Raw genomic sequence first — 25,219 nt, 5'->3', positions numbered from 1 at the left:
CCGACCATTCCAGATTGTTGTTTAACTCACCACTGCTGCTCTAAAAGAAAATGTTGGCATCAGAATCGTCTAAAGGGCTCTGTGCAGCCTTTCGCCTTTGAGGGGTGCACGGCGAAATGGATGCCATGATCGCTGACCGGCAGACTACATCCGGTCAAAATTTCATTTTTCATGTCACCTCCATGCGTTAGAAAATGAAAAAAACAGAACTTAAACCGAATAGTTAGTGCTGTAGAAGCAAACTAGATGGTACAGCTTGTTCAGGAGCGCTGACTTGAACTTTTTGCCGGCATGTTCAAAACCTGTGTCATATATGACCGATGGCCTATGGCGCGGTAGTGAAAGAGTTAAAAATAGGGATGGTAATTGACTTCATAACAATAACGGAGTTTATTTTACCATTGTGGCCACCAGACTGCTCTTATTCATCAGAATGTTTAAGTGGGCTGTTCGATTTGCACTATGAATGACTGACCGCACAGGCAGATTTCAGAAAGAAGGAATGCGCACACGCATGCACATGCTGAGACAGAGAGAGACAGAGTGTAGTTTCAGCTCATTTGTGGCAAGTGAGGAAGGCCATATGTGTACAGCAATGGCAAGTCCCCCGTTTGTCTGGTAACTGTGAAGAAAAGTTTGTCTAGTGCCAAGTGAGGGTGGCGAGTGGAAAGGGATTTGTTTGGCAAACCAATTTTTGATGCGACAGCAGTAGAAGGCTCAGCGGGGAAAAAAAGCGAGGTCACATAATTCTCATGTGGCAGGTCAGAAGAGAGTAAGTCTGGGCATATTGGTTGTTCATACTTGAAATAATTCCGCACAAAAGAAGACAATTGAAAGGTAGTGCTTGTTCGTGTTTTCTCGTTCGACCTGTCTTCTTTTATGCGCTATTATTTAATCATGTGGCAGATGTTGTATGGGAAGAGCTTGAGAAGTGCATTGCATGGGAAAAGCAACCTGGGCCTTGGAGGTCTCACGAGTCACATCCAGTTAAGGCATCAAAGACTTCAAATACTATTGCATTGCCAACACAATATAATTAGGTGTCCCTGTTTAGCTAACTACCTAACTAATTGATACAATTTTGTTCTAATTTTTTAGTAACTCTAATATGTAAGTTGTGGCAGTCCAATTTTTCACACTTTGTTTTCCTTCTTCGAATATGCAGCAGAGTTTCTCCCTTGAAAACAAGTTACCAATTAAAATAACATTGCTGTGAGTCAAGTGGGCAGTGTGATATGCATTAGTGGTCGTCGTTCACATGAAGATTTTAGCCTGAGAAATGTTTTGCAGTTCCTCAGCTCATTTCTGTGAATGTGAATAGACTTGTTTTGCTCCTAGCTCTCCTACTCATTGTGTCCTTATGTGCTGATTCCCTTTGTTTTGTTTCGATTCTGCCCCCCCCCCCCCCCCCAAAAAAAAAAAAAAAAATTTGCTGTGAAATGCTGAATTTAAAACCATCTGTGACTGTTACTAAGAGATACCTCCCAAAAAAGTTTTTATGTTTACTGTAGAAGTTGCCTGACAGGTGCACATAAAAAGAAGTAGGTGCAGTGCTGGAAATGTGACATATTCATTTCTGTGAACTCTGCAAGTTACTGCATCCTTTTACCTGCATCACATGTTGCAAAAGCATTGCACATGGTTGGTCTTCCAACATTTTGCTTGTCTTTCATTGTTATGCGTGCTCGCATTTTGAATTGTACCAGCAGTGTTCAGTAACATTTGTTTTTATTTCAGAGTTCCCTTCATTAAAGGCAACTGTCAAGGCTATATTTTGTAATGGCCGGAATGTTGCCAATGTCAGACATGGGGAGCAATGTCTTATTGTGACCGATGCCACAAACTTTTACTTTGAAAGTGGAGGCCAAGTTTCTGACACCGGATGTATTAAAACTAAGGTACTTGCCCCATGTGCACCATTTAGATACAGTGTTAGCTGACATATAACCAACTTCCTTCTTGGTTTATGACTACACTTTTCTGCAGTGTTTTGCAATGCTGTTCTGAATCTTTTAGCCATTTCTTTGAATTCTTCTGTTTGATCTTATCCCACGTGCTGGGGACCATATTTTGCATGAGCACTTTAAAAAAAAAAAACTTGCAAGTAAATGATAAGAAGCACTGTAATGCTGTAATGTAGGCTTAGCTATGGTCATAAACATTGCAAATTTTAGCTTCATATGGCTGCTGTTGCTAACTGTTGGTTGCAGACAACTGTCGTGACAACTGCTGTGTGAAAGAATTTTAGTAGTGTGGAGAGAATGACACAAGTTTGTGTTGAATTCCATTTATTGTGGCTGGGCATTCTCTTGTGGCATTTTGCTACCAGTTCAGAAATCGAAAGAAAGCTAACAACTAGGTTCAGGAGTGCTTATTTTTGTCTTACGAATAGAGGGAGATGCAAACATATCACAACTGTTTGCCATAAAAGAGAGATGAGTATGTTGCACATGCTGTAAGGAGCATTCATGCGCCCATTATAAACTTGTTAATGTCTTGAACAACTCCAGAAAACCGCAGTAAAGGGAGGTACAGTTGTGTGCAAAAAAGTGGAGAGACGACGGGAATGGCTGTGAATGTGATTTTTCTGTGTATAAAGGCGGGTCTGGCAGAAGTATGTGGACAGACAGGCTAATATATTTGTTGAGGCACCCTATGCATACCTTGAAAACAGGTGCTGCACTGTGAGAAAGCACTGGCATGCACTTGTGGAGAGGCACTTGTGGCAGCTCACCTGGTCTGTCCACTTTTGCACAGGGGTGTACATACATAGTGCAAGGAATCAGCAGGAAAATGGAGCAGGTTATTTAGTTTGCCATGTTCTCTCTGTAAGCTTATTGCAAAATTGGGGCATTATACATCCTGAATCATGAGTGAGGCCCCTGCAATTTTCCTCTGCCATGTTCCACCAGTAAGTTGCTGCCTTTGGCTGCATTCTTGGGCTGTTTTTTTTTTTTTTTTGAGGCCTCGGAGGGCCAGCCAAAAATTGCCTCGGCCGACGGTGTTTCACGTCGTCCAGGCGGGGCATTAGGAAAAGTGTAGGGTAGCCAACTGGGCATCGCCTGGTTAACCTCCCTGCCTTTCCGTCCTTCTCTCTCTCTCTCTCTCTCTCTTGGGCTGTTCATAAAGACTACAGAGCAGCCTATCACTTGTGCTTTGTTCAGGCTCTTTGAAACTTGGTCAGAAACCCTAGAGCCTAATCATGTGACCTACCAGTTGCTAACTTCACACTTCTAATTGGTGAACTAGTACTGACAGAGGTCAGGCTTTTCTTTAAAATTATATCATTTATTGTTTTCTGTGTGAATAGTAAAGATTTCAGTGCAGCGAATGCCTGATTATGTACTGTTGGCCAATGTGTGCGTTAATATGATGGATTGAAAGCTCCATAACACTTGTGTGAATATGAGCAGATTGCTGTATTTCAAGGTTTTGTTCTAATACATAAAGCCTCATATATCGCTCATATATCAGTCATTGTAAAATGTTAGTTCATTACAGGAAGGTTTTCATCTGTGCTTTGCCTTGAAATATGCCAGATTCTACATGAATGGGCTTCCTGAAAAGTCGTCACAAAATGTGACCGCCCTCTTTGCCATCACCCTGGCCTCTCTTAAGCTGGAACTTGCTCTGATAGATGCTATTAAAAGAAACACAGCAGCTGCTTTAAATTATCTGTGCATGTCCATCAGCCTTCTCCAGTTAGCATGCTTTCTCCATCCAAAGCACCCATGACATACTACACAGCATGTGTAGTGTGGATTGCTGGGAAGCCGCGGCTACTCTACCCAGTAGGGAGGTTGGTCGCTCTTAATCTACTCTTATCTCTTTAATGATGTTATTCCCACACTGTATGAAAAGGCTGAATATTCAAGTAGCATAGCTGGCATATGCAGCATCACTCATTGGTACTTCAGGATATAGTAAATGTGTTAATCAGCTTGTTACCTACACTTATCTTTTCTTCTTTTCTGAGGTCGGGGTCAACAAGCCTTTGTCATGTGGGCAGCACTGCCTTTTTGCTACCCATGCATGCCTGGGCCATCTGCAAAGTTATTACTTTGTGTATGCGAGTTTGTCATTACAATATTCTTTCATTTTTTTCCTTTTCAGAATGGCGAAGTCACTGTTCAAAATGTGAAAGACTGCGGTGGCTTTGTTTTTCACGAAGGCACGGTCACAGCTGGATCAATCCACAGGGATGATGTGGCAGAAATGTGCATTGACAAAGTGAGAAACTGATTGGAGTTTGCTATTTTAGTCACTTATTATTGTTTAGCCATGTGTTGTGTGCTAGCTATGTGCTATTTTTTAGTGTTCGTCATTTTTTTGTGCATTCATCTTCGTGTGCCATTACGCCACTATTTGTCTCTTTAGTAGTAGTAGTAGTAGGAAGATGAGGAGGAAAGGCAGGTAGGTTAACGGGTAGATGAAACCAGTTTGCTACCCAAACTGGTTTCATCTTCTGGCTAACCTCCCGTCTCTTTGGTGGTAACATATCTTATGACCTTCTTTCTGTATGTTAGTTAGCTTACCTGGGGTGATGTAAGTCTCAGGTTGCAAGACTATGTCAGAAATGTGTGTTTTTGGTATTAAAAGTAGGCTGTTACATAGTTTACTAACACTTGTGCAGGTTAAGTTTGCTGAGGTCTAGTGAAGGCACATTAGTGCAAATTTGTACTGCACACAGGAACAGAAAAAAAAATTCTTCTTTTGGATTTTTCTTTTTCTCATTGTATGTATTGAAGCAGTTTGCACAAATATTTTTTGTTAGGTTCTTCTAGTTGCATTTCAGTCACTGAAGTACCCGAAAGGGGCACTGCACATTTCACCTGGAAATAAAGCTGATTGCATACAGAAATAGGAGCTGCTAAATACAGCACTATGTAGCTTACTTATAAAAGGATGTGTTGTGGCATGAAAAAAAAATACGCAAACAACATAAGATGGCTTTTTTTAAGCATATGTCACAAGGCTGGTGTCTGATGGTACGGCTGCGAAGCAAATGAGGATGAAAACTTGTTGAGGATTGAATATTTTTGAATCGTTTTGAATATGAATGCAAGTTGCTTAAATTAAAAACAAACACTTGTTAGCGAAACATAGCTGTGAAGAGAAATAGATGTATTACTGGAGTAATGAGTTTGGGAAGTATAGTGCAATAGGGTGGCTGCATCTGGCGCAGTGGAAGGCTAATAGGAAATCAGTAGAAGAGGCGGAGTTAGTCGGCGGAGTATGGCGGAGTTAGCTTGGTTGATGAAAATCTGCCTTTTTCACAAGGCCGCTCTGTGCATGTGCGCCTCTTCTCCTCCTGCTCCACTGGTTGAAAATGAAACTGCCAGCTTCTATATGAAATGCAAACTATTGAATATAATAACTATTGAATATGAACTGCGCATGCGCAGTTCATATTAGTGACAGGCGCATGCGACAAATGGCGGCAGCTGTCAAGCACACACTTGCCACTTCGCAGGCATAGATTGTGCCTCCGTCTCCCGCGTGTGTTTGTTTTCATCCTGTAGCAGACAAATTTTCGCCACTCTCCAGAGGGCGGTACATCTTGTGAAAAAGACAAATTATTGGGGCTTATCCCACTGGAGGTCAAGCTTATTCAAAATTTGCAAGTTTTGCTTACTTTCTTGTGCACTCACTCTGACATTTTCTCCATCTGCTAATAAAATGCAAAATGTTAATTAGAGCCTATTTTAGTAGCTTCAGTTCTGGGAGCACAGTTGTGCAGAGACACTGAAAATATGCACTTTCTACAGGTGCAGCAAAATATTTATAGCGGAATCCAAATTTTGTGGCGTGCAAAAATTTAGTTTCACATTCCTGTATTGACACTGACATCTAGCATTTGTGTTTATTTGTGGCATTCTATTAGGACAGCTCTCATCTTTGTTGTCCAAGAAAGGCAAAATGAAGTTACATGGTTGTGTCTGGCTATTTAATTTATACTTGGACCCGAGATATTTTGCCATCCCTTGTGGCAAGGAAGTGACCACAGTAGTTGTGCTGCAACCTTCCCAAGATCTTCCACTCGCATGTCTTCCTGTATCACATGGCTGTAGATGGCACATTCTCAAGAGGGGCCACTACCTGGCTCACATGGTCTTTATGGGCTAGGCACACCTGACTAACACTCCTAAACGTCCCACCATTTCCAGTATACTCTCTGCCAAGTTGTATATTGCAGCTCTGGTAGCAATGCACTTGTTGCTCTATCAGCAGCATATTGAACATCTTAATTTTTTTTATAGCTCAAGTGTTGAAAGTAAACTGCAGCATTGCCTTATTTGCTTTACAGGTGCTACAGTACTCTAATGTGCAGATACTACTTATCTAAGTTGTTACAGTGCAGTTTCTTTTATACAAAAATGACAAAGCACTGTTAATCGGTTGTTCAGCTTGACCGTGTAAAGCCCCACTTAAATGTGAATGTTTTTCAGTTCAGTTCACAGAACTACATGAATTGCTAACATAATTGCAGAAACAGTCTTTTACAGCATATTTATCCAACAAAGTTGTAACTGTGAGCTGCCAGAGATGCGGGAAGTCTGCTGAAAGATAAATTCATGCAAAGGCTAACCCTAATAGCAAAACAGCCAAAAATTTCTGTGGTTGTAACGTTGAATTGGAAGGAATGAAACTGTTTTTAAATTTGCTTCATTCAAATAGGCGCCTGCATATTTGCGGGGACTTTTTTCATCCTTTGACATACAGAAATCATCAAAATTTGCTAAATTTAATGTCCTTGACTTTTATCTGAAATTTTAATTTCCAGGGCATTACAGGGTTAAATGATCTCTGAAATGCATTGTTGTTGATGATGAGGAATGCCTTGGGACTGATAGGAAGTATAGTGAGGGGTGTCATCGTCGAATTTTTCCTAGGGGCAGTCTTCTGAACTCCAAGGTCAATATTAGTTCTTTAGTGCTAACTGCCACATGCTTTGAAAGCTACCAGCAGTTGTTGCCATGTTTCTGTATGTACACTGCTTCTGTTCTTCTCCTCAAGTCAGTTTTTGCATAATTGGAAGTGTCACTTAATAGACTGTTGGTGCTGTAAATTCACTGTCAGAATGCTCCTGTTACCTTCTTAAATAACTGCTATTTCCATCTGTTCAGGTGGCGTGTTATGATATGGCAACAGATCTGGCTGCATTTGTTGGCTTCGGTTTATCGCTTGCTTTTGAGGTTTATTAGCTGACAAGTTGGCAGTGTAAAAGTTAACTTAATTTTTGTTTCTGTTTAATGCTTGCACACTTCTGACCCTTAGAGTAACTTCAGGGGCTTTTTTGTGTAATTATATTCTTTTCTATTTATATTTTCTTCACATTACTTTTTTAGCAACATCGTACTCGGTGCATGATGCATCACACTGCTGCGCACTGCTTGAATGCTGCGCTAAGAATGGTGCTTGGTTCTACTGAACAGAGGTCATCATTGGTTGATAGCAACCACTTGCGGTTTGACTTCACAGCTGAGGTGAGCATTTTTATTTTCTCTCAGCGTAGTTTTACTTGGGTAGTTTAATGTGAAGTCTGGAGCGGTTTTCAGTATTGTACATGTTTTTTGCTTGTTGTGCAGTGTAAGCTGCGTTGGTTGCTGTCATGCTTCAGTAAACAGTGCTTCCTGTGATCTGCTGGCTTATAATAACCACGAAAATAGTGCTTATAAATTGTGTGTAGGTGAAACATGATATGAGGCTCTTTAATTGTAGCAATTAGGGTCTAAGGTGTACTTGCATCTCTGTGCACTCTGCTGTTGTGAAGAGAACAGCTGAGTTGCTAAATTTCACAAACAGGGTTAGTGTTATTTTTTAGAAGTATTTGGCCTTATTTTGTGCCAAGATATACTTTATATTCATAAATGTGTAAACATCTGTGGTGTTGATTTAGCTATGAATACACACCAATACTGATGCATGTATGTGCGTGTGTTTAGGTTCCTTCTATGATTGTTTGTTTTTTTATGCTGTATGAAATTTTTCATCATGAATTGCCTCTAACTAGCCCAACTCTCAGTGCTATTTGTGGTCAATCTTTCTTCGTATAGGAATGATATTCAATGCATTGGTATTGAATAGTGGCTGATGCTTTGTGAAAGTTGTTGACAAAAGATTACGGGATGCAGGTTAGCAGAAAAAAATAGTGTACTTCTGTGTTGCCTTGCTATGCAGTCAGCTGCTATTCAATCCAGAGGATAGAGCATTACGTCCTTTCTTGCTTCCTGGTTTTTCAATTCTGCTAATTCACATAATGTAAACTTTTACTCATGGCTGTGCCTTGTTACCCATAGCTATTGAGAATTCGAGTGCTTTAGTTATTTGAAGTTTTTTTAATGACTGTTGCATGCTGTCATGTGTAGAGCTATTTTTTCACAAAATTCTCAGTAAATAGTTTTCAGAAATGTGTATAAGGAGCGTGCAAAATGACCAGAAATGTCCAGTGAATACACTATGGCCCATTTGCCGGTTTGCACTGTGGGTTACATCTGTCGACTTGATTTAACTGCGTAGCATCATCATCACCACCACCACCATCACCATCAGCCGTACTACTCCCACTGCAGGACAAAGGCCTCTCCCATTCTCCCCAATTAACCCTGTCCTGCTTAGCATAGCGAGTTGCAAAAGTATTGCTTTTAAATAAACTTGAGTTTTTCATTGAAGGAGCAGAAAAGCTGCTACTCATTGGACATAGCTCTGATGCTCGATAAATGTTGCATAATTTTTCACGCAACTCATTTCTGTTAATTTGGCATCAAATAATATGTCCTTTCATTTAGCCTGACCGTGATCACAAGAAGTTTCCATACGTTTCTTTCAAGCAAAAATATCATTATTTTGAAACGTTAGGAAGTTTCAACAGAAAAGAAATTGGAGAAACATAGGTTGCTAGCACTGCTGCTTATGCTAAGTACACTGAAAGAGCAAGTTGTGGGGCCTGCACTGATAGGAATCCATATGAACTGGGAGTCCCCCCCCCCCCCCCCCCTCCCCTTTTAAACACACAGTTGCAGCACTGTCAGGCAACAACAAAGCAAAAGGAGTGCTATAGTGGGATACAACTCTAGAACAAAGTGGCAAATGCCCCTCTAAAGAAGCCCTCCAATCAGTGGCATCAGCTGATTGCCCTGGCATCACGGTTAAACCCCTTGCACTAGCTAGTGTGACATTAATGGATTAACCAGATTAACTGCCATGTTATGACAATTGATGGATGCCATTGATGGGCAGCCTCCTTTGAGGAGCATTTGCTGCTTCATTCTTGAGTTGCATCTGACTATAGTGGACTGTCAGAGGTATTAAATTGTAGGAAGAACTAAAAGGGCCCTGCTGTGAAGGGGAAAGTTGCAGATGTATTTGACTGCACTGAACTGCACAATGCTGTTGAATCTATGCATAGTGTGAGCTAATCAGCAGATGAATTCACAAAGCTTTTTGCATATAATGTATAAATGCTTTATGACCAGCTGGTGGCATGCTTGTTGTGTTCACTAGTGCATGGGCCCTGAGCAGTCAAATACCATTTTCACATTAAAACAGCTCAGCAAGCAGAGTTGTTATTTAGATGATGCTAGGCATAGCTTTAGCCATGCTGTTTGGTGAGACAGCAATCACAAAGGTGTCAAGGAACAATTAGCAACTGCTGTTTAAGTAGTAGCTTCATTTTATTGCTCAAAATACTATTTTGCATATGAGGACAATGCCACCCAGGCCTTGCAGTGAATGCCACTGTTGCAGGGTGACGAATGCAGACTTCAATCAGAAAGTACTTTCAGTTGAAGGAAAGTTTAATTCACTGGAGATTTAGAGCACCTCCATTATTCTTAACTGGTTAATCATGTCTTGCCTATGTCAGTTTAATTGAAATTGACTGCATGTGTGCTGTCTGTCCATTTTATAGTATTTTGGTGACCACAAGGTCAAGATAGGCAAAATAAAAAAATAATTCTCGTAAGGCAGTGGTTTTTGTTGCTACAAATGTGACAGCCATCTCAGTGAAAGGCTGTTATTGGGAATGCATTTAGTATTAAGTTAGTCTTTTTTGTTTTTCATATGCAGTAAAATATATGCCAGTGCTATTGTTTGGTTCCTTTTGCCCATCTGATCTCTCTGAATATTATTTTTTCAGAAAAATTTGACAAGTGAACAGATTGCAGAGGTTCAGGACATCTGCCGGGAAATGATTCAAGATGGTTGCACAGTTACTAGAACAATTATGCTGCAAGCAGATGCACTGGCTCTTCCAAGGCTAGTGAAAGTTCCAAATGAGGTATGGCTACACAATGCTTGCACACTTCAAGTCGCTATGTTTTAATTATAACTTTAACTGTTGTAGTTTATTTTGACACGTTGTATTTAAAGAGGCCCGAAATGGTTTTGATGGGCACATTCTAGTTCAACAGATCTCTAGAAGTGGTTCTTGCGGATATTTGAGTCAAATTAGAAAGCTCTGCGTGGACCCTCTTTGCGTGGACCCAGGTGGCATTTAAATTAATGATTGTTCGCGAGAGGTTGCTTGGGAAGAGCAACGTGGGTCTCGTGAGCCCCACCGTGGCAGCTCCTGCTATGGCAGGGCAGTGGCGGATCACTTAACCGCTGCACCACTGCGTCAGGAGGGGTATGAGGACTCCCAGGGATCTGTGAATGTGAAGTAGAGAATGACCAGTTCAGCATATATGGGCATTAGTGCTATCGCGTCACACCCTCAAGGCAGAGCTTAAGTCTCCCCTCCAGTTTTTCTTTCTGTGACGCTGACCCCCTTCTCGAAATGCGACCAACCGAAATTAAGGGCATAGGTTCCTCCTTGCCCTATGGAATGGGCAAATTCTAGCCTGCTGCAGCATCAACAATGCATATTTCTTGCTACACCACTGTGTAGAGGTTTTGTGCAGAGCTTGTACAGGGCACAATAACCAGCATTTTATGTAGTGGCGTCTATGGATGTTAGTCTCATTCTATCCACTATAGTATCTAGGGCTGAGAAATTATTTTTGTTATATTTATTCTGGATTGAATATAATTTGGTAAATGGGAGTAATATGTTATTTTCAATTTAATAGAGAATAATTACGACATATTTAAGTTAGTGCATACCTTAGAATGATGACACGAGTTGCACATCATGTTCATGGCAGTTGTTATCTATATACATGTCATGTCTTTTGTTCTTCCCATCCTTATTCAATCCAGACTTATCCCAACACAGTGTCTGTTATAAGCATTGGAAATTGCGATGATCCCTTTTCTCAAGAGCTCTGTTGTGGAACGTAAGTGCAGTTTTATGATAGCTATGAGTTGTGTCTTACCCAATCACTGAGTGAGCTCTAATGTGGCCTGAAACAGCATGCTGTCTCCAAAGAACGGCATTGTACGCAGATATGGCTGGCTTCTGCTTCTTGACAAGCGCTAAAGAAAGGGGTACTCAATAACAAAGCTCTATGGGACTCTGAAGAGAACAGGAACATGTTGTGACTTGCGTCTGTTAATTGTTACAAACTGGGTGCAATTGGTTAAATAGGAGTCAAGCCATTGCACTATTTTACCGTTCTTTAGAACACAGTTTAGCTTGTGTACCAATTTAGAATGTGACACTTGGTTCAAAGCTTTTTCCAGCCGCTGCGGTGGCTCGGTGGTTATGGTGCTGGGCTGCTGACCCGAATGACATGGGTTCGTTCCCGGCCGCAGCAGTAGAATTTCGATGGAGGCGAGATTTTAGAAGCCCGTCCACTGTGTGATGTCAGTGCACGTTAAAGGACCCCAGGTGGTCGAAATTTCCGGAGCCCTTCACTACAACGTCCCTCGTAGCCTGAGTCGCTTCGGGATGTTAAACCCCCATAGGCCGTAAACCAATCAAAGCTTTCATGACGTCTAAAAATGTGAAATTGGCATGCCAGATTCATATATTATATTTGCCGGCATGTGAATCATATGCATGATTCATCCTTCTCAGGAAGGCAGATAAGTAGAGGTGTGCAAACATCCGAAAATTCGAATACGAATCGAATGTGTTCGTTGTTCGGTTCATAGTCCTCTCAAGAAATTGATGTTTGGGGTTATTGTAAAATTTCCAAATATTCGGCAGTGATAAAATACCAAGCTGACTTACATAAATCTGATTATGACAAAACTTTAGTGTCTGGGAAAATTATCCGAAGATAGCGTTTAAAGTGCCAGGAAAACAGTACAAAGGCATCCACTTTTCTTTCTTCATCATTCGGACGCTCATTTGGACATTCGGATGCTGATAGGCTCGGACCTTGTGTAGAATACCACATGTGGGCTTTTCCACATATTACATGTGATCAGAACAAGGTGGCTGACTACCCACTTTCTTTGAACGATAACAGCGTGAAAGCGTGTGGTTTTTTGTTTGTTTGTTTATTTGATCCTTCCATAATGTGCGACATATACTTAACGCCCACACCCATCACCCACAGCACTCATCCTGCCACCTTCACAACTCTGAAAGCGTTAACTCCGCCACTGCATTTTGGTCAATTATGGTATGTAGAAAAGCCTACTTGTGGCATTTCACATGGGGCTCCCGAAGGGAGGCTGAGTCGGAGTGTCACTGGCATGGTAAGCGATGGAACGAATATCTCTCCTATTGCAGGGCGCATTGTAACCCGCGCACCTCTGACATGTGCGTAAAAGGCAGGTGTAACAACGATAGGAAAATAGCCTGGCTGCGTAGTTTGGGTTTCTGAGCTTCGTCGCCAGGCCACAGCAGCAGTGACTAGAGGGTGCACGTTTGCCAGCCATCCAAAGTCAGTTGCACACTGCTTTCAGGCGCAAAGTTATCTTTTTAGAAGCAGTCTCACCGTTCCAACGCCAATGTGCATTCCTTGTGCTTATTTATGTCTGCATTCTTCTTCTAGCTTGTTAAAATTGCATAGTCATTGTGGGCTTTTCGCCGTTTGTGCAATGAACCCTTCCACGAGACTTCACCACATTTTCACATCTTCAGCAGTTTATTTTTTTATTGCCGGGGTGTAGTGTCATTTAATAGTTCAGCCTGCAGATTATTGAGGAATTTCAACCATTCCCCCGAAGTCCAAATAATGAGGTTTTTATTACCTGTCATATATTGTATTTAATTACTAGCTATGTCAATTCATCAGGTACATTTTGTTAGTAGTTTTGCATAACCACCTCACAGGTTGCATTCTGTTGTACTGTATTATGATCAAGCAGTCTACATTTCCGTGCATGTCATATTTTTGTATGGTGCTGAATCAATATAATTTCAGTTGCAAAAACCCTAAACTATTTTGAAAAAAGTAAGGGCAACAATGTTATCTTGTCTATCTGTTTCTGAAATTTTTTTTTGCTGAATGAATGTTCGATATTGCAAGGCCTTTATTTCTCCATATTCGTATTTGATTCGTATTCGAAAATTTCAGTATTCCCACATCTCTACTCATAAATTATTGCAGGAGGGTTCAAGAACTTTGATACAGGAGTATAATAATGAGAGTGGTCTATAGTTTTGTACGCCTAGGGAACTACCAGTCTTATGAATTGGCATTACTCTGGTTATCTTCTTATCTCTGGTCATAACGCTGGTGAAAAGGCTGAAATTGAAAATGGTGCACAGGAAATTCTAGCATTGTTTTGCGTATTTCTGGATAAAACTGTTGAGTATATATTGTCAGGCCCTCATGACGTAGTGTCCAGCCGAAGTGAGCAGTCAAATATACTGTCCACTGGCAACCAGGCATTATGAGTGGTGAAAAATGGCACTGAGCATGCTCTCTATTTTCTTGCTGCTGTCAGCTGTGCTGTTCGTGTGCCTGATGGTAATTAGTGGCTCTTTTTTATTTGATAGATGCGCCCAGAATTTTTTAGGGTTGTCTTTTCAGGAAAATACATTGTCATGTTAAAAAAAAAATTAAATCATGCACATTTTATCATGCTGTGTAGACAAGTGTGAAGCATGCTGGCACTATTGGCATTGTTACCGTTTCTTTCTCTTAATCTATTGGCCTTGTGTTTAAGGTGGAGTATATTGTGTGTTATCCATGGATTATACTTCATTTTCTTTGTCTGTAGTGGAATGAACTTCTTAATGCAGGTGTGAACTGTTTCTGTGAAGAAAGACCATATCATCTCTGTTGTTGCACCATTATGCTGCTCTCATAACTGTGAAAATTTGTCGAATGACATTGCTAAATAATGCAAAATATTGACATTGCTTGCCTGATTCTAATCCCAAAATTGCTTAGCTTTTTGGTTTTTAGTGGGTTGTGAGGTGGTGACTAAACCGTACACTGCAAGCTTGTGGTCAGACACGCCTTCAGTTATGCTGAGAGACACAATGTGGCATCCCAGGGGCTCTGAAATAAAGCATAGGTTCAGCAGTTAAGTGCACTCTTTTGTGATGTGTGTGGTTATGATAAGTTGTCTAAGTTTATGGCAAAATGCTATATCAGTAAGTTGATTGGAAGGATTGCACTTCCCTGTAGATGTCATGCTGTTCCAGTCAAAATGAGTTTAATCAGATTTGCCTGCCAACACAGCATTGGAAGAACACTTCGAGTGGTCCTGAAGGATGCTGTGGATATTTGAAAAAAGACTGATTTCTGCATGTGGAGACCTTTATAATGCCCCATGCAAAAAAGACTGGCCATTACAAAGCAGTTCTGATCCTGACCATTTCATATGCTGACGTGTGGTGGGTGGACACGCATGAAAAAGTATTACGCATGAAAACATCAATGCCCCCCCCCCTCATGAGGAATGGTACTGGCGAGAAAGTGTGTGATGAAACCATTTGAAATGGTTTAAGTGGTATTGATGTCCCATGCCTTCTTTTCCCCACAACTCACAATAATTAGATCGCAGTCTTGTTGTTCATCATAACAAAATATTTAGTAGAACCCAAGTTATTAAGTGGAGCTATGCCATAACAAGTGTACTTAACCACTTTTTAGGGGATAGTACAAGCTCATTACATGTACTTCCAGCTCTTTTTGTGTCTGTGACCATGCTTGGCTGAGTGTGTAAGCCTTCTTGAGAAAAGCTGTCGTAACATAAAGTAACACACAGTAACATAAAGGAATGATCTCACATGTCAGTTTAAATTTCTTTGCTGTATTGCAAATAATCGGTCATGAGAGACACATACAGTCATGGACAAAAGTTTGGGAGATTTGAGGTGGAAAAAAATTAATTTATGTGATGTCAGCAAAAGCAGGCTAATGAAAAGCCTCGAATCATGAGGAGACGTAAGTTCTCGATAAACTTTTAGCTGACTGCTGACCGTCGTAACACAGAAATAATTTTTTTTGTCAATCCACATCCTGCAAACTTTTATCTGTGAGTGTGCACTGTTTGTGTCGGCTAGATTCATATTTTAGCTAGAAACAGTATGGCCAACAATGTTCAGTAGCTGCAAAGTCACATGAGGCACATGCAACAAGAAACTGCCAGCTGTGTTGTCAACCAGTTGTAGGCTTTATGTGTGGAATAATGCACCAACCAGCAAATGATTATGTTCCTATCTGGTTAATTATTTTGCAGTTCTTATTACACAGTGAACAGTGTGGCTTGATTCATATGAGTGCCTGTATAAATTCACATTTTGCTCGAGAACCTGTCATTCGTGAGAGGCGGAAGTTTGAAGTACTGCCCTATGTACATAAGACCTCGCATGGCCTGAAGAGAGTGGCAAGGAAATTCGGTGTGGAAATCTTCTTTTCGGCGTCTTGTAAGCTGTCCCGTTTGTGCGCGCTAACTAACAATGAATCAAGAACAAAAGCAGGCTGTGGTGTTAACCACAAAATCAAGTTTGTGTCCTGTAGAATGGGAGTAGTGTACGAAATCCCGCTTAGTTGCGGCTCAGTTTACATGGGACAAATGGGACGCTGCATTAATAAGTGCCTACAAGAACATAAAAATTCGTTGGGCTCTCACAGCGGCATGCATTTACTAAAACACTGTCTTTCGTGTGACAATAAATGCACGCCACTCTTTGAGCGCACAAAGATAATCGGAAGGGCCAAAGACCAGAAAACACGTGAGGTCATCGAAGCCTGGCAGATTGATAGATATGGGCCCGAAAAGTGTGTAAGCGAGGCTTCGGTCCATCTGTACAAGAAGGAACTGAAGTTCCTGAACTCGATTAGATAGAGATTGCTTGTTGCGCATGCATAGGGTTGGTGATGGAAGGAAGATGTGTTTCAATAAACAGTTGCAAGTCCGCGCTCGTCCTGTCTACTTCTTCCCTGTGTATCGTCCTTTGCGTGGTTTTCGTTCTTAGTTCACATTTTCACCTTTTCTAAAAGAGGTTTTATGTCACAAGGACGAAGTTCTAAATTTTTTCCTATTATTCGCCATGAGATCGATCTACAGGTGGCAGCACCGTCGCTCCACTAGTGTGGATCAGCAGCTGGCGGCGCCCGCTGAAATGTGACGCGGCGGCTCGTTTCAAAGTTTACGGAGGGTTTTCTGCCGAAGAAAAAATGCTCTCTGCAATGGATGAGTGATATACTTCTTAAAATAGCATAGAATCGGCAAACACTACATAAAAGAAGCGCGAATTGTAGGAAAACACAGGACTGGCACGCAACCACATAACCCCTGTTTTGGGATTTTCGCACGTTTTGGCATGCGTTTTGCTTGTACTGCGCTCATGGGCCTGATATATTTATTACATTGCACTTGCTCAATGGCAGTTTTGTTTTTCTTTGCTTTTTCATCAATGTGCGGGCCACTGCCAAGAACGATATAGTAGTTATATGGGTGTCAGACAGGCAAATTTAGTGTGACTGCCAGTGTGTGCATTTTGCCTCATGAAATGTCACTGCAGCAAGACATGGTGCTACACTTAGAAGATAAGTGCGATTCAAAACATACTTTTTCTAGCAGCGTACTATGCACACGTATTCCCTCGACTATTTTTCTAAGGCGAACCCGCTGTGCCTTTCTTCCACAACGCGCCTCGCTGGGCAGAGGCACAGTGAACTTCGGGACGATACATTAGTTGCTGTGCTAGCATTTTCTAAGCTCACGCAGACGGGCACATAGTTTCCGCCCTGACCTACCTCAAAAAAGACACGGTCTGGTTTTCTACCGTTCTTGAGTCGAGGATTAAGCTGATTAAATGCAGCGCTGGCAGTGTACTGCCCAGCAGATATGTCCATAGATGGGGAGTGCACATATCTGGTCTTGCTAGATGGCGCTTGCACTGCTCCGGACTTTTTCCCCAAAGTAAATTACATTGGCATTGTACAAGAGTTTTCGCCGCACACGAAAGCGGACTGTTCATGTGTACCGTGTGAAGAGTGTTTCAGCCGAGTGAAGTGAGCTCAGTGAACTTACTGCGGGGCTATATGGTTTTTGCAGGCAATTTCAGTGAAGTTAATCGTGTGATGCTGCAAGAATGAACCTGAATGCAAGTGTCACTCGTTTAAAATGACATTTTGACTGTGTAACAAGAATATTAGAGTCACCAAAATTTAGGAACTTTAGCGATTAAGTTTTTATATTTTAAAGTGCAGGCTGCGAATTAGTCGGCGTGGTGACACTGCAGATCGCTGCGCATGAATGCGGCTAGGCGTGTGCAAGGAGTTTTGAGGGAGTGAAGATTTCTTTAGCACTGTAATTATCATCAGTGGCAATCTTACGCAAAACATGAATTGGGGATATTTGGAAAACAGGCACCGGAAATAAAACCTTCCATATTAATTCGCTGTTCCGAAAGAAATCAGTTGCTTTCGTGATCGTGCGACTATTAAGATCTGTTACTCCTCGCCATGCAAACACCGCCACGTATGAAGGGAAAGATAGTTAAGCACATGTGCTATTCAGTGCTATTATATTCCGTCCCATAAACTGATATAGTACATATGTTGTTCGCATTCTTCTCTTAGTTTTTGCTTGTCAGGAGCAATGAGCTTACGTGGAAGAACACTCACACTTAGCCGAATACCAGCGTTACTTGGCTGACAATGTCGTATTTGTAACTAGTTTAACCAGGTAATATTTGTTGTTACGTTTAAGTGCTAGGTATGATATGAATCCTCAAACGTTTTCGCAGTTTTCTGGGGCAAAATTTGCTCACTATTGCAGTGTAATGGATGTGCAGTAGCCTTAAAGTTTAACAGTAATAAAGAATATATAAACGCCTTTTAAACCGATTAACATAGCGAGAGGAGAAAACTGCAGATAAAGGGCAGGAAATGGCCTGTTCAAACTGCTGACGGGAACATACAATCGCTGGGCGACTGCATTCACTTCTATGGACGGCAGCGATCTGTTCGTTGTGCTTTGACATGGATCTTAACACCTTCGTTGCTGTGTTTAAGATGCCACATGACAAAGAACCTTAAGTGCTGAAGATCGACGCAGGATGTCATGATCCATCATTACGTACTCGATGTAAACAATTATTGTCTTCATTGCAGTGTAAGAGGCAAAGAAGTAAATAGGAGTGCACTGATACCACGAAACAAACGACAGTCACGATGTGTGTACCGTACACGTGCACATAAACACTGCTGGCTAGCAGATGACGTGAGTCCACACTATGGAGGGTTTGCTGCTGCGCTGCGAGTTGGCGACTGCTCGATCTCGCGGCCAATATTGTTGTGTTTTGCTGTATCTGTCACAACCTCTGTGTCGTTAACCGTATGGAATGACGGTTTGGCCATATGAAAGCAGTGCTCTATCTCTGTTTTGTGGATTTTAAATGTGCTCTTTCATGTTGCTTCAAGGCACGTCTCGTCCTTGTCTGACCTTGGCGATATTGTGGTGACATCGCACCAGTCTATGGGCACCATGGTAAGGTCGGTCTGTGCTGTGGCTGGGCCCTTGGCTGTTGCTGTGCGTTCCCAGGATGAGAGCATCCAGAGGCAAATGCAGGAGCTTGCTGAAGAAATTGACTCTTTGGCCCATATACCATTGGTAGGTGCCGTTCAGAATATTATTTCTTTTGACTTGCTACCGCAAAGATTGAACATATGTGTGTGCATTTAACTGCTTCGTAAAAAAACATATAACCACCTATTCAGATCACCACTCAGTTGGTTTTTGGTGGGCTGCAGTCAGCATGTGATTTCTATTTATGCTTTTTGTTCTAGGATAACTACATAAAAATGGCAGCTTGCAAGAGAAAGCTGACTGAAATCCGAAAGGTAGGCCTTTCATAGGCCATTTTTCTTAAATAAGTGTTGTCTTATATGCTTTGATGCAATGAACAACAGAATTTTTGTGTTTAATGTGTTCATCAAAAACTGAATATCTTTTAGGGTATACTAGACTTCTGTTTAAGCTTGTGGACACGATGTTACTTTGGGAGCATGTTGTAAAAAATTGTTTTTCTACCTGCTTGTTATTGCATTGAACCAGATTGCAGCTACGCGTGAAATCTCCCTGGTGCTTCAGAGGAAAGCTGAGCCAGAACTTCTGAAGATGGAGCGCTGTATAGACAGCTTGATCCGAAAGTACAATCGGAGTTTTGGAGAAGCAAGGGTAGGCTTTATAGTCTGCTGTGAGTTATGTTTTCATTAACTGGCTTGAGTTAATATTTTTTAAACACCTCTTTCAGATATTGGCTCATTTGAATGAAGCCTTGGAAAATTGGGAGAGTTCAAGCTTCATTGTCTCGTGCCTTGACTTTTGTGCTGATGGAAACCTTGTATCTAAACTGGCATTCAAGAAATGCAAGCCTAAGCCATACTTTGTTGCAGTTTACACTCACCCTGACGAACTTCGGATAGACTGCGCTGTCCCACAGGTACGACGATCATAGCACTTTGTCATTTTCAGTGAAGGAAGTATGGCAATTGTGGCAAGCTGTGGCAAAAGAGAAATTCTGCTACTTATAGCATCAAACAAGCATTTGCATGAATAACTGCACTGTGCTAGTGCCCAAACCAGGAGGGGATCTAGGACTGGGTTCCACAGAACCCTTGGATTCCATGAAGTGCTTTGTGGGTTTCCTGAGCATTTAAATCCATGTGTGCCTCAACCCTCGCTTACCTTTACCTACTTTATTTTGGGACTAACCAGACTGTAATTGCTCTTAGCAGAATGTTGGAGCATTTTTTTGAGGGGCCATGTGTCTGCATGCTTTTTTTTTTGCATTTATGTTAGGCAAGAAGGGTGTAGAAGCCAAGGCACGGAAGGTTGTTTCTCTGAGGTCTAGATAGTACTACTTCGGTGAGAAACGACAGGAGTGTGGCAGGACAATCAAGTGACAATAACCATAATAACCAAAGACAGTATCTACTGTCACCTGCTTTATAGGAAATGCATTCCGTTCAGTTGCATGGCCCCAACTACAGCAGAAGCAGTCAAGGCACTGCTTTCATGGCATGCTCCTTGTTTCTTGCCATGTCATTCACATGTGTTGTTTCTTGGCAGCACTGCTATGCGGGTCTGTGTCCACAGATGCACTTGCTAAATGTCTTGTACCCGCCGCGGTGGCTCAGTGGTTACGGCGCTTGGCTGCTGGCCCGAAAGACGCAGGTTCGATCCCAGCCATGGCAGTCGAATTTTTATGCAGCCAAAATTATAGAGGCCCGTGTACTGTGCGATGTCAGTGCACGTTAAAGAACCCCAGGTGGTCGAAATTTCCAGAGCCCTTCACTATTCCCTCATAGCCTGAGTCGCTTTGGTACGTTAAACCCCATTAAATCAAATCAAATCTAAGTGTCTTGTGGCATGGAAGGTGGAGGAATAAACAAGCAGAACAAGTGACAATGGCTGTGTTCTGGCTTTAGGATTCTTAAATATTCTGTTCACTTCCTGGAATGTTTTCACAGATGGCAGATAAGGTTTGAGAATTCTGCAGGCTTGGGGTCTCGAACTGACATGGGCTGTACTGGCAGTCTTGTGTCTCCCACAGGCCTGTAGCCGGGTAAGGGACAAAGGTTGCACACCCCTCAACAATTTGTACAGTATTTCTCTGTCTAGCTGCTTACTTACAAAATAATACGTGGTTTGCAACTGACCAGTGTCAAACCATAAACACTGGTAAAGAGATGCAATATGCTTGGAAAAGAAACCAGGATGTTACTGTCCTGGTGTTTTAAAAAAAAATATTACCTAAATCGTTAGGGCCAGCTGATCAAATGAAAAGAGGCTTCGTGGACTCCATGTTTAAGACCCCTGCTTTAGGCAATAATCAGTCCTGTGATCATCTTGTCACAATTGTAGCATCCTTTGTTTCAAAAGAGGTTAGTCTTTTTCATCAGTGAAATTTAATATGTAGTTTACTGCACATTCACATGCCAAAGTAGTCCACTGGAGAGAAATTTCAGTGTTTAAAAAGGGCATAAAAACAAAGAATTCTTATCAGTTGTTCCTAGCACCTCTGCATAGGAATTTCTGTGCTTGCGGTATATTGCACTTAACATTGCATTGAAGTTACAGTAATCCACAAAGGAGATAGTTGGTTAAAGTTAAAATGAAGGCTTTTTCTATGTTGACACGAAGGCTGACACCTCTGTTCTGCCTACTACTGTGCTAAAGATTGTATTAGTGGCAAGGTATGCTTTTCTTTTGCTATTTTCTTTGTCTTTTTAGCTGTAGTATAGGAACTGCTGTGTTGATGCTGTTGCCGTTCCTGAATATGATAAGCTTTGCCCTTTGGCTTTTCTATCATTTGCTAGTTGATGTTGAAGGCAGCATATGCATTCAGCTGTATGTTGACTAGCAAAAAAATTATATTATTAAAAGGCAATTTTGTCTGTGTGCAAACAAAACGGTGTTGAATATGAATATGCAGCTAAAAGTTTATTACAAGGGAACACCCAGGTTGCTGCCTGTCTGCGCTACAAGCACTATATACCAATAGCCAATCTCAAAAAACATCCATTTCTTGACATTCCTGTTACTATATTATGTTCAGTATAGTTAATAATAGATAGAAGTAATATTCTTGGGCTGTTTTAATGATTTTTTCACCTTCAGATCGCACATTAGAATAGTTTCGGACTTCCAGCAAAAACACCACTGACTGACCAAACTGGCATTTCTCCTGCCAAAATTTGCTCCATGTTGTTGCTCCATTCATTTGAATCTTGTTGTTGTTAGTGGCTATTTATTAATAAAAATAACAATGGAAGGAGACGGTGTTGCTAGTCACAGTATCTGCCATCGAAACCTGAAGCACCTGAGGTGCGGCTAGCTTGAGAAAAAAGATGGAGAGGGCAGGGAGACGGAAAGAAAGGGGGGAGCGATAGTGAGAAAGGATAGGGGTAGAGCAGCAATATACTCTATGTACAATTACAGAATGCGGAAATAGCATTTGAATGTCTGTTGAGGCTTTGAGAATGTAATGAGTTTCACCACACCAACAGAATATCAAATGACCACAAGTGAAAGATAATAATTAAGGAGCACACTATACGTTCGTACATTCTCAAAGCCTCAACATTCTCAAAGCTTCAACATTCTCAAAACCTCAACAGGCATTTGAATGTCCGTTGAGGCTTTCAAAATGTAAGAATGTATAGTGTGCTCCTTAATTATTATCTTTCACTTGTGGTCATTTGATATGCTATTGGTGTGGTGAAACTCATTTGTATTTTTCTAGACATTAAGTAATATGAATGCCACAGCTTTTTGTAATCAAGTTGTAAGGGCACAGTGGATTTGACTGCCTACATTTAGTCATTATGTGCTGCAGGAAATATTGTGAATCTACTTGTTTAAATGTCTGCATTTGTGCCGCATTCTTATTGTGACAGTTCTTTGATACATTGAATTTCTTTCTTGTGATCTCTAGTCGGATACAACTCGGGAAGGAGTTTCTGGTGCGCCTCAGAGGAGGCTCTCCAGCCAATGGCGTCGACCAATTTTTGTGATGCCACGGTTGATCTGATTAAGCCGTGGTGAATCCCCTTTCATCTGCCACCCTCTGTGATGTCACACTAGAAGGGCCAAGGAGATTAACCACGGCATCATGAGTATTGGTTGACGCTATTGGCTGGTGGACCGCCTTTGAGGGGCATTTGCTGCTTCGTTGTTGAGTTGTATCTGACTGTAGTATTTGGAGTATTATTCGGTTCATTATTTCTTTGTGTTCTGTTGAACTCACGTAAAAATCTCATCTTTGTTCATAAAACTACTCTGAGAATGGCTTTTCTTTGAGTGTCTTGTCTCCAGGTTTTTGAGACATGTACTAACTAGTGCTTCAGTGGCTGCGGCATGACACTTTCTTGTTTTTAGTTAGTTGGGCATGTAGGAAAGAAAGTAAGAAAAATGGTCAAAAGAGCAACCTCTGGCTGGCTGTGAACCAGTTCTTTTCCGATTGAACTTCGCAAGCTGACCAAACAAGTAATTAGACCACTCAGCCTTGCAGTGCTTAGCCCGCAGTTTTTAACGTACCACATCTGCAGCCACAACTGCGATTCACAGCATGCGATTTTGGAGCATGTTTTTGTTTTTATTGCCAAGAGGCTTGCATATTTACTGGCTTCATCTTTCAAAAGTTGAAGTTTCGACACCATTCTGTTCTTTTGTAATATATGTTCATATATTGTAAAGGCGAAGTGAAGATTGTGATGAGCAAGCAGAATATCTGGCCATCCTTTTGAACACCTTTCTTCTCTTCTTTGTTATCGTCTTCCCTCCTTCGCTGGTTGATGCCCTTCTTTAAAATATATTTGTGTGTAGTAGTTTTCTCAAGTGGCTCATTTGATGCATCAAAATTGGAGCGTATTTTTCACTGCTTGCATAGATCTTTATTATGTTTCTTTTGTGGGAACGGAAGTTCAGCTTTAGACATCAATATATGTGCATGGTTCATGTGTTGCATGTCTTCTGGTAACTCTTTCACAACAAACCCAGGGTTATGCCTTGAAAACAAGTTATTTGCAAAGGATAATCTTCTCTTACTAAAATCAGTGCTGAGGCTTCGTACCAGTAGTAGAAAAAGTCATGATGGTACATGTCTTGGGAGGTTAACCAAAAAACAAAAGCACTTAAGGATGAAAGATAGACTTCAGTCTATTTTTTGTCCCCTCTATGTTGTCATAGTAAAGGTTTGCTTATGTTTTTTTATACTTTTTATTTGCAGGAATTCTTGACCAATACATTTCAAGCAGAAGCTTGGGTGAAGGCCGTGGGGCCCTATGTGATGTTAAAGAAGTTCATGTCCTCCAAATCGCACACTACTGAGACTTACTGCTACGTGAAGGCATCATTTGGAGATCTAAACATTAAGGCGGTGGAAGAAGCTGCTGTCAGTTTTGCTAAAGCTCACTGTGTGCAAGTAAGCAAAAAACAATCCAATGTCCATTTATGAATTAAGGCATAAAGTTTGTTGTACAGTTGCTCAAATAACCACTTACAAGTGAATTGTGGCCTTATTTCTTTGTGTTAAGTATGAAAGCATTTCTCTAAGTCAACTTTGAGAAATTCTGGATACTCAAAATGGAATGATTTGATTGGGAAAGGAGGCAGGCGAACGGAGAGAGGGCTTGGGTGCATTCGGTCAGTCAGCGTGCTGCCCTCATCATGTGCTCTGTTCACTTTGCGCGAAGGTGTCTTCGCGTCTAGTTTTGTGAACATCTCTGATTCCCCAGGGTGCTGTTGCTGTGGGTAATGCAATTGCTGTCGCCGAGAAAGAGCGTAAACGAGTGCTGCTTAGAGTTCTCGAAAGCGACGACCTTCAAAGCAGCCACCCTCGCTGTCCCGACATGCCTGATTTGGAAAGCGAGATGTCAGGTTGATGAATGCGGCTCGCGAAACTGAAGAAGCGCCGCAACTTCGGCTGGAACAAGAACAGAACGCTGCTATCTACCTTTTCGCATTGTGTCTGAATACAAGTGCGGGCTGTCCAGTGCCACGCATGTGTTCTCGATTAGCCTTAGCTCGCTGAGTGTGCTATTCTCTGATTTGCCACATGATACTATTGTATTTCATAATAACGTGCCCCGACACACTGTTTAGTAAGGCTTAGATATGCCTTAAACAGCTTCATCCACGATTTTTGTCCATTCTGCCTTATTGGTTCACTCACTCTGCACCTAGTAAGACTGCAGGGGTGCAGAGATCTTTCCATAAAGGGGAGTGAAGTTCATGGTAGCGCCTGTTCATGTTTCTAGGAAACAGCACAAAAAAAGACGACAACACAACAGACAGGACAGTCCCATCTGTTGTGTCGTCCTTGTGTTCTTTGCACTATGAGTAAGATGAAACCGAACCTAATAGACGAAATAAATTACATCGGTTAGTAAAATGAAGTGTTGAGCTAGTT

The 25,219-nt window shown here is 41.5% G+C and overlaps 1 protein-coding gene across 3 annotated transcripts in view; it reads left to right on the top strand.

The window, feature by feature from the left end:
- LOC149350588 (alanine--tRNA ligase, cytoplasmic-like) overlaps positions 1 to 24,318 on the top strand; it is a 47,279-nt gene extending 22,961 nt beyond the window's left edge. For all 3 annotated transcript variants that reach the window (XM_089579632.1, XM_089579629.1, XM_089579631.1), the window contains 10 exons: positions 1,738 to 1,898; positions 4,114 to 4,230; positions 7,350 to 7,487; positions 10,139 to 10,279; positions 11,200 to 11,276; positions 18,726 to 18,915; positions 19,092 to 19,145; positions 19,360 to 19,482; positions 19,559 to 19,747; positions 24,038 to 24,318. In XM_089579632.1, the coding sequence (XP_089435758.1) occupies positions 1,738 to 1,898; positions 4,114 to 4,230; positions 7,350 to 7,487; positions 10,139 to 10,279; positions 11,200 to 11,276; positions 18,726 to 18,915; positions 19,092 to 19,145; positions 19,360 to 19,482; positions 19,559 to 19,747; positions 24,038 to 24,265 (1,418 nt within the window). In that variant the 3' untranslated portion in view covers positions 24,266 to 24,318. The remainder of the gene's footprint in view (positions 1 to 1,737; positions 1,899 to 4,113; positions 4,231 to 7,349; positions 7,488 to 10,138; positions 10,280 to 11,199; positions 11,277 to 18,725; positions 18,916 to 19,091; positions 19,146 to 19,359; positions 19,483 to 19,558; positions 19,748 to 24,037) is intronic.
- Positions 24,319 to 25,219: the final 901 nt, after the last annotated feature.

The sequence above is a fragment of the Amblyomma mixtum genome, chromosome 3, assembly GCF_055824585.1.
Source record: "Amblyomma mixtum isolate Tamu chromosome 3, ASM5582458v1, whole genome shotgun sequence".
In the NCBI taxonomy this organism is placed as follows: Eukaryota; Metazoa; Arthropoda; class Arachnida; order Ixodida; family Ixodidae; genus Amblyomma; species Amblyomma mixtum.
This window is presented reverse-complemented; position numbering and strand designations above follow the sequence as displayed.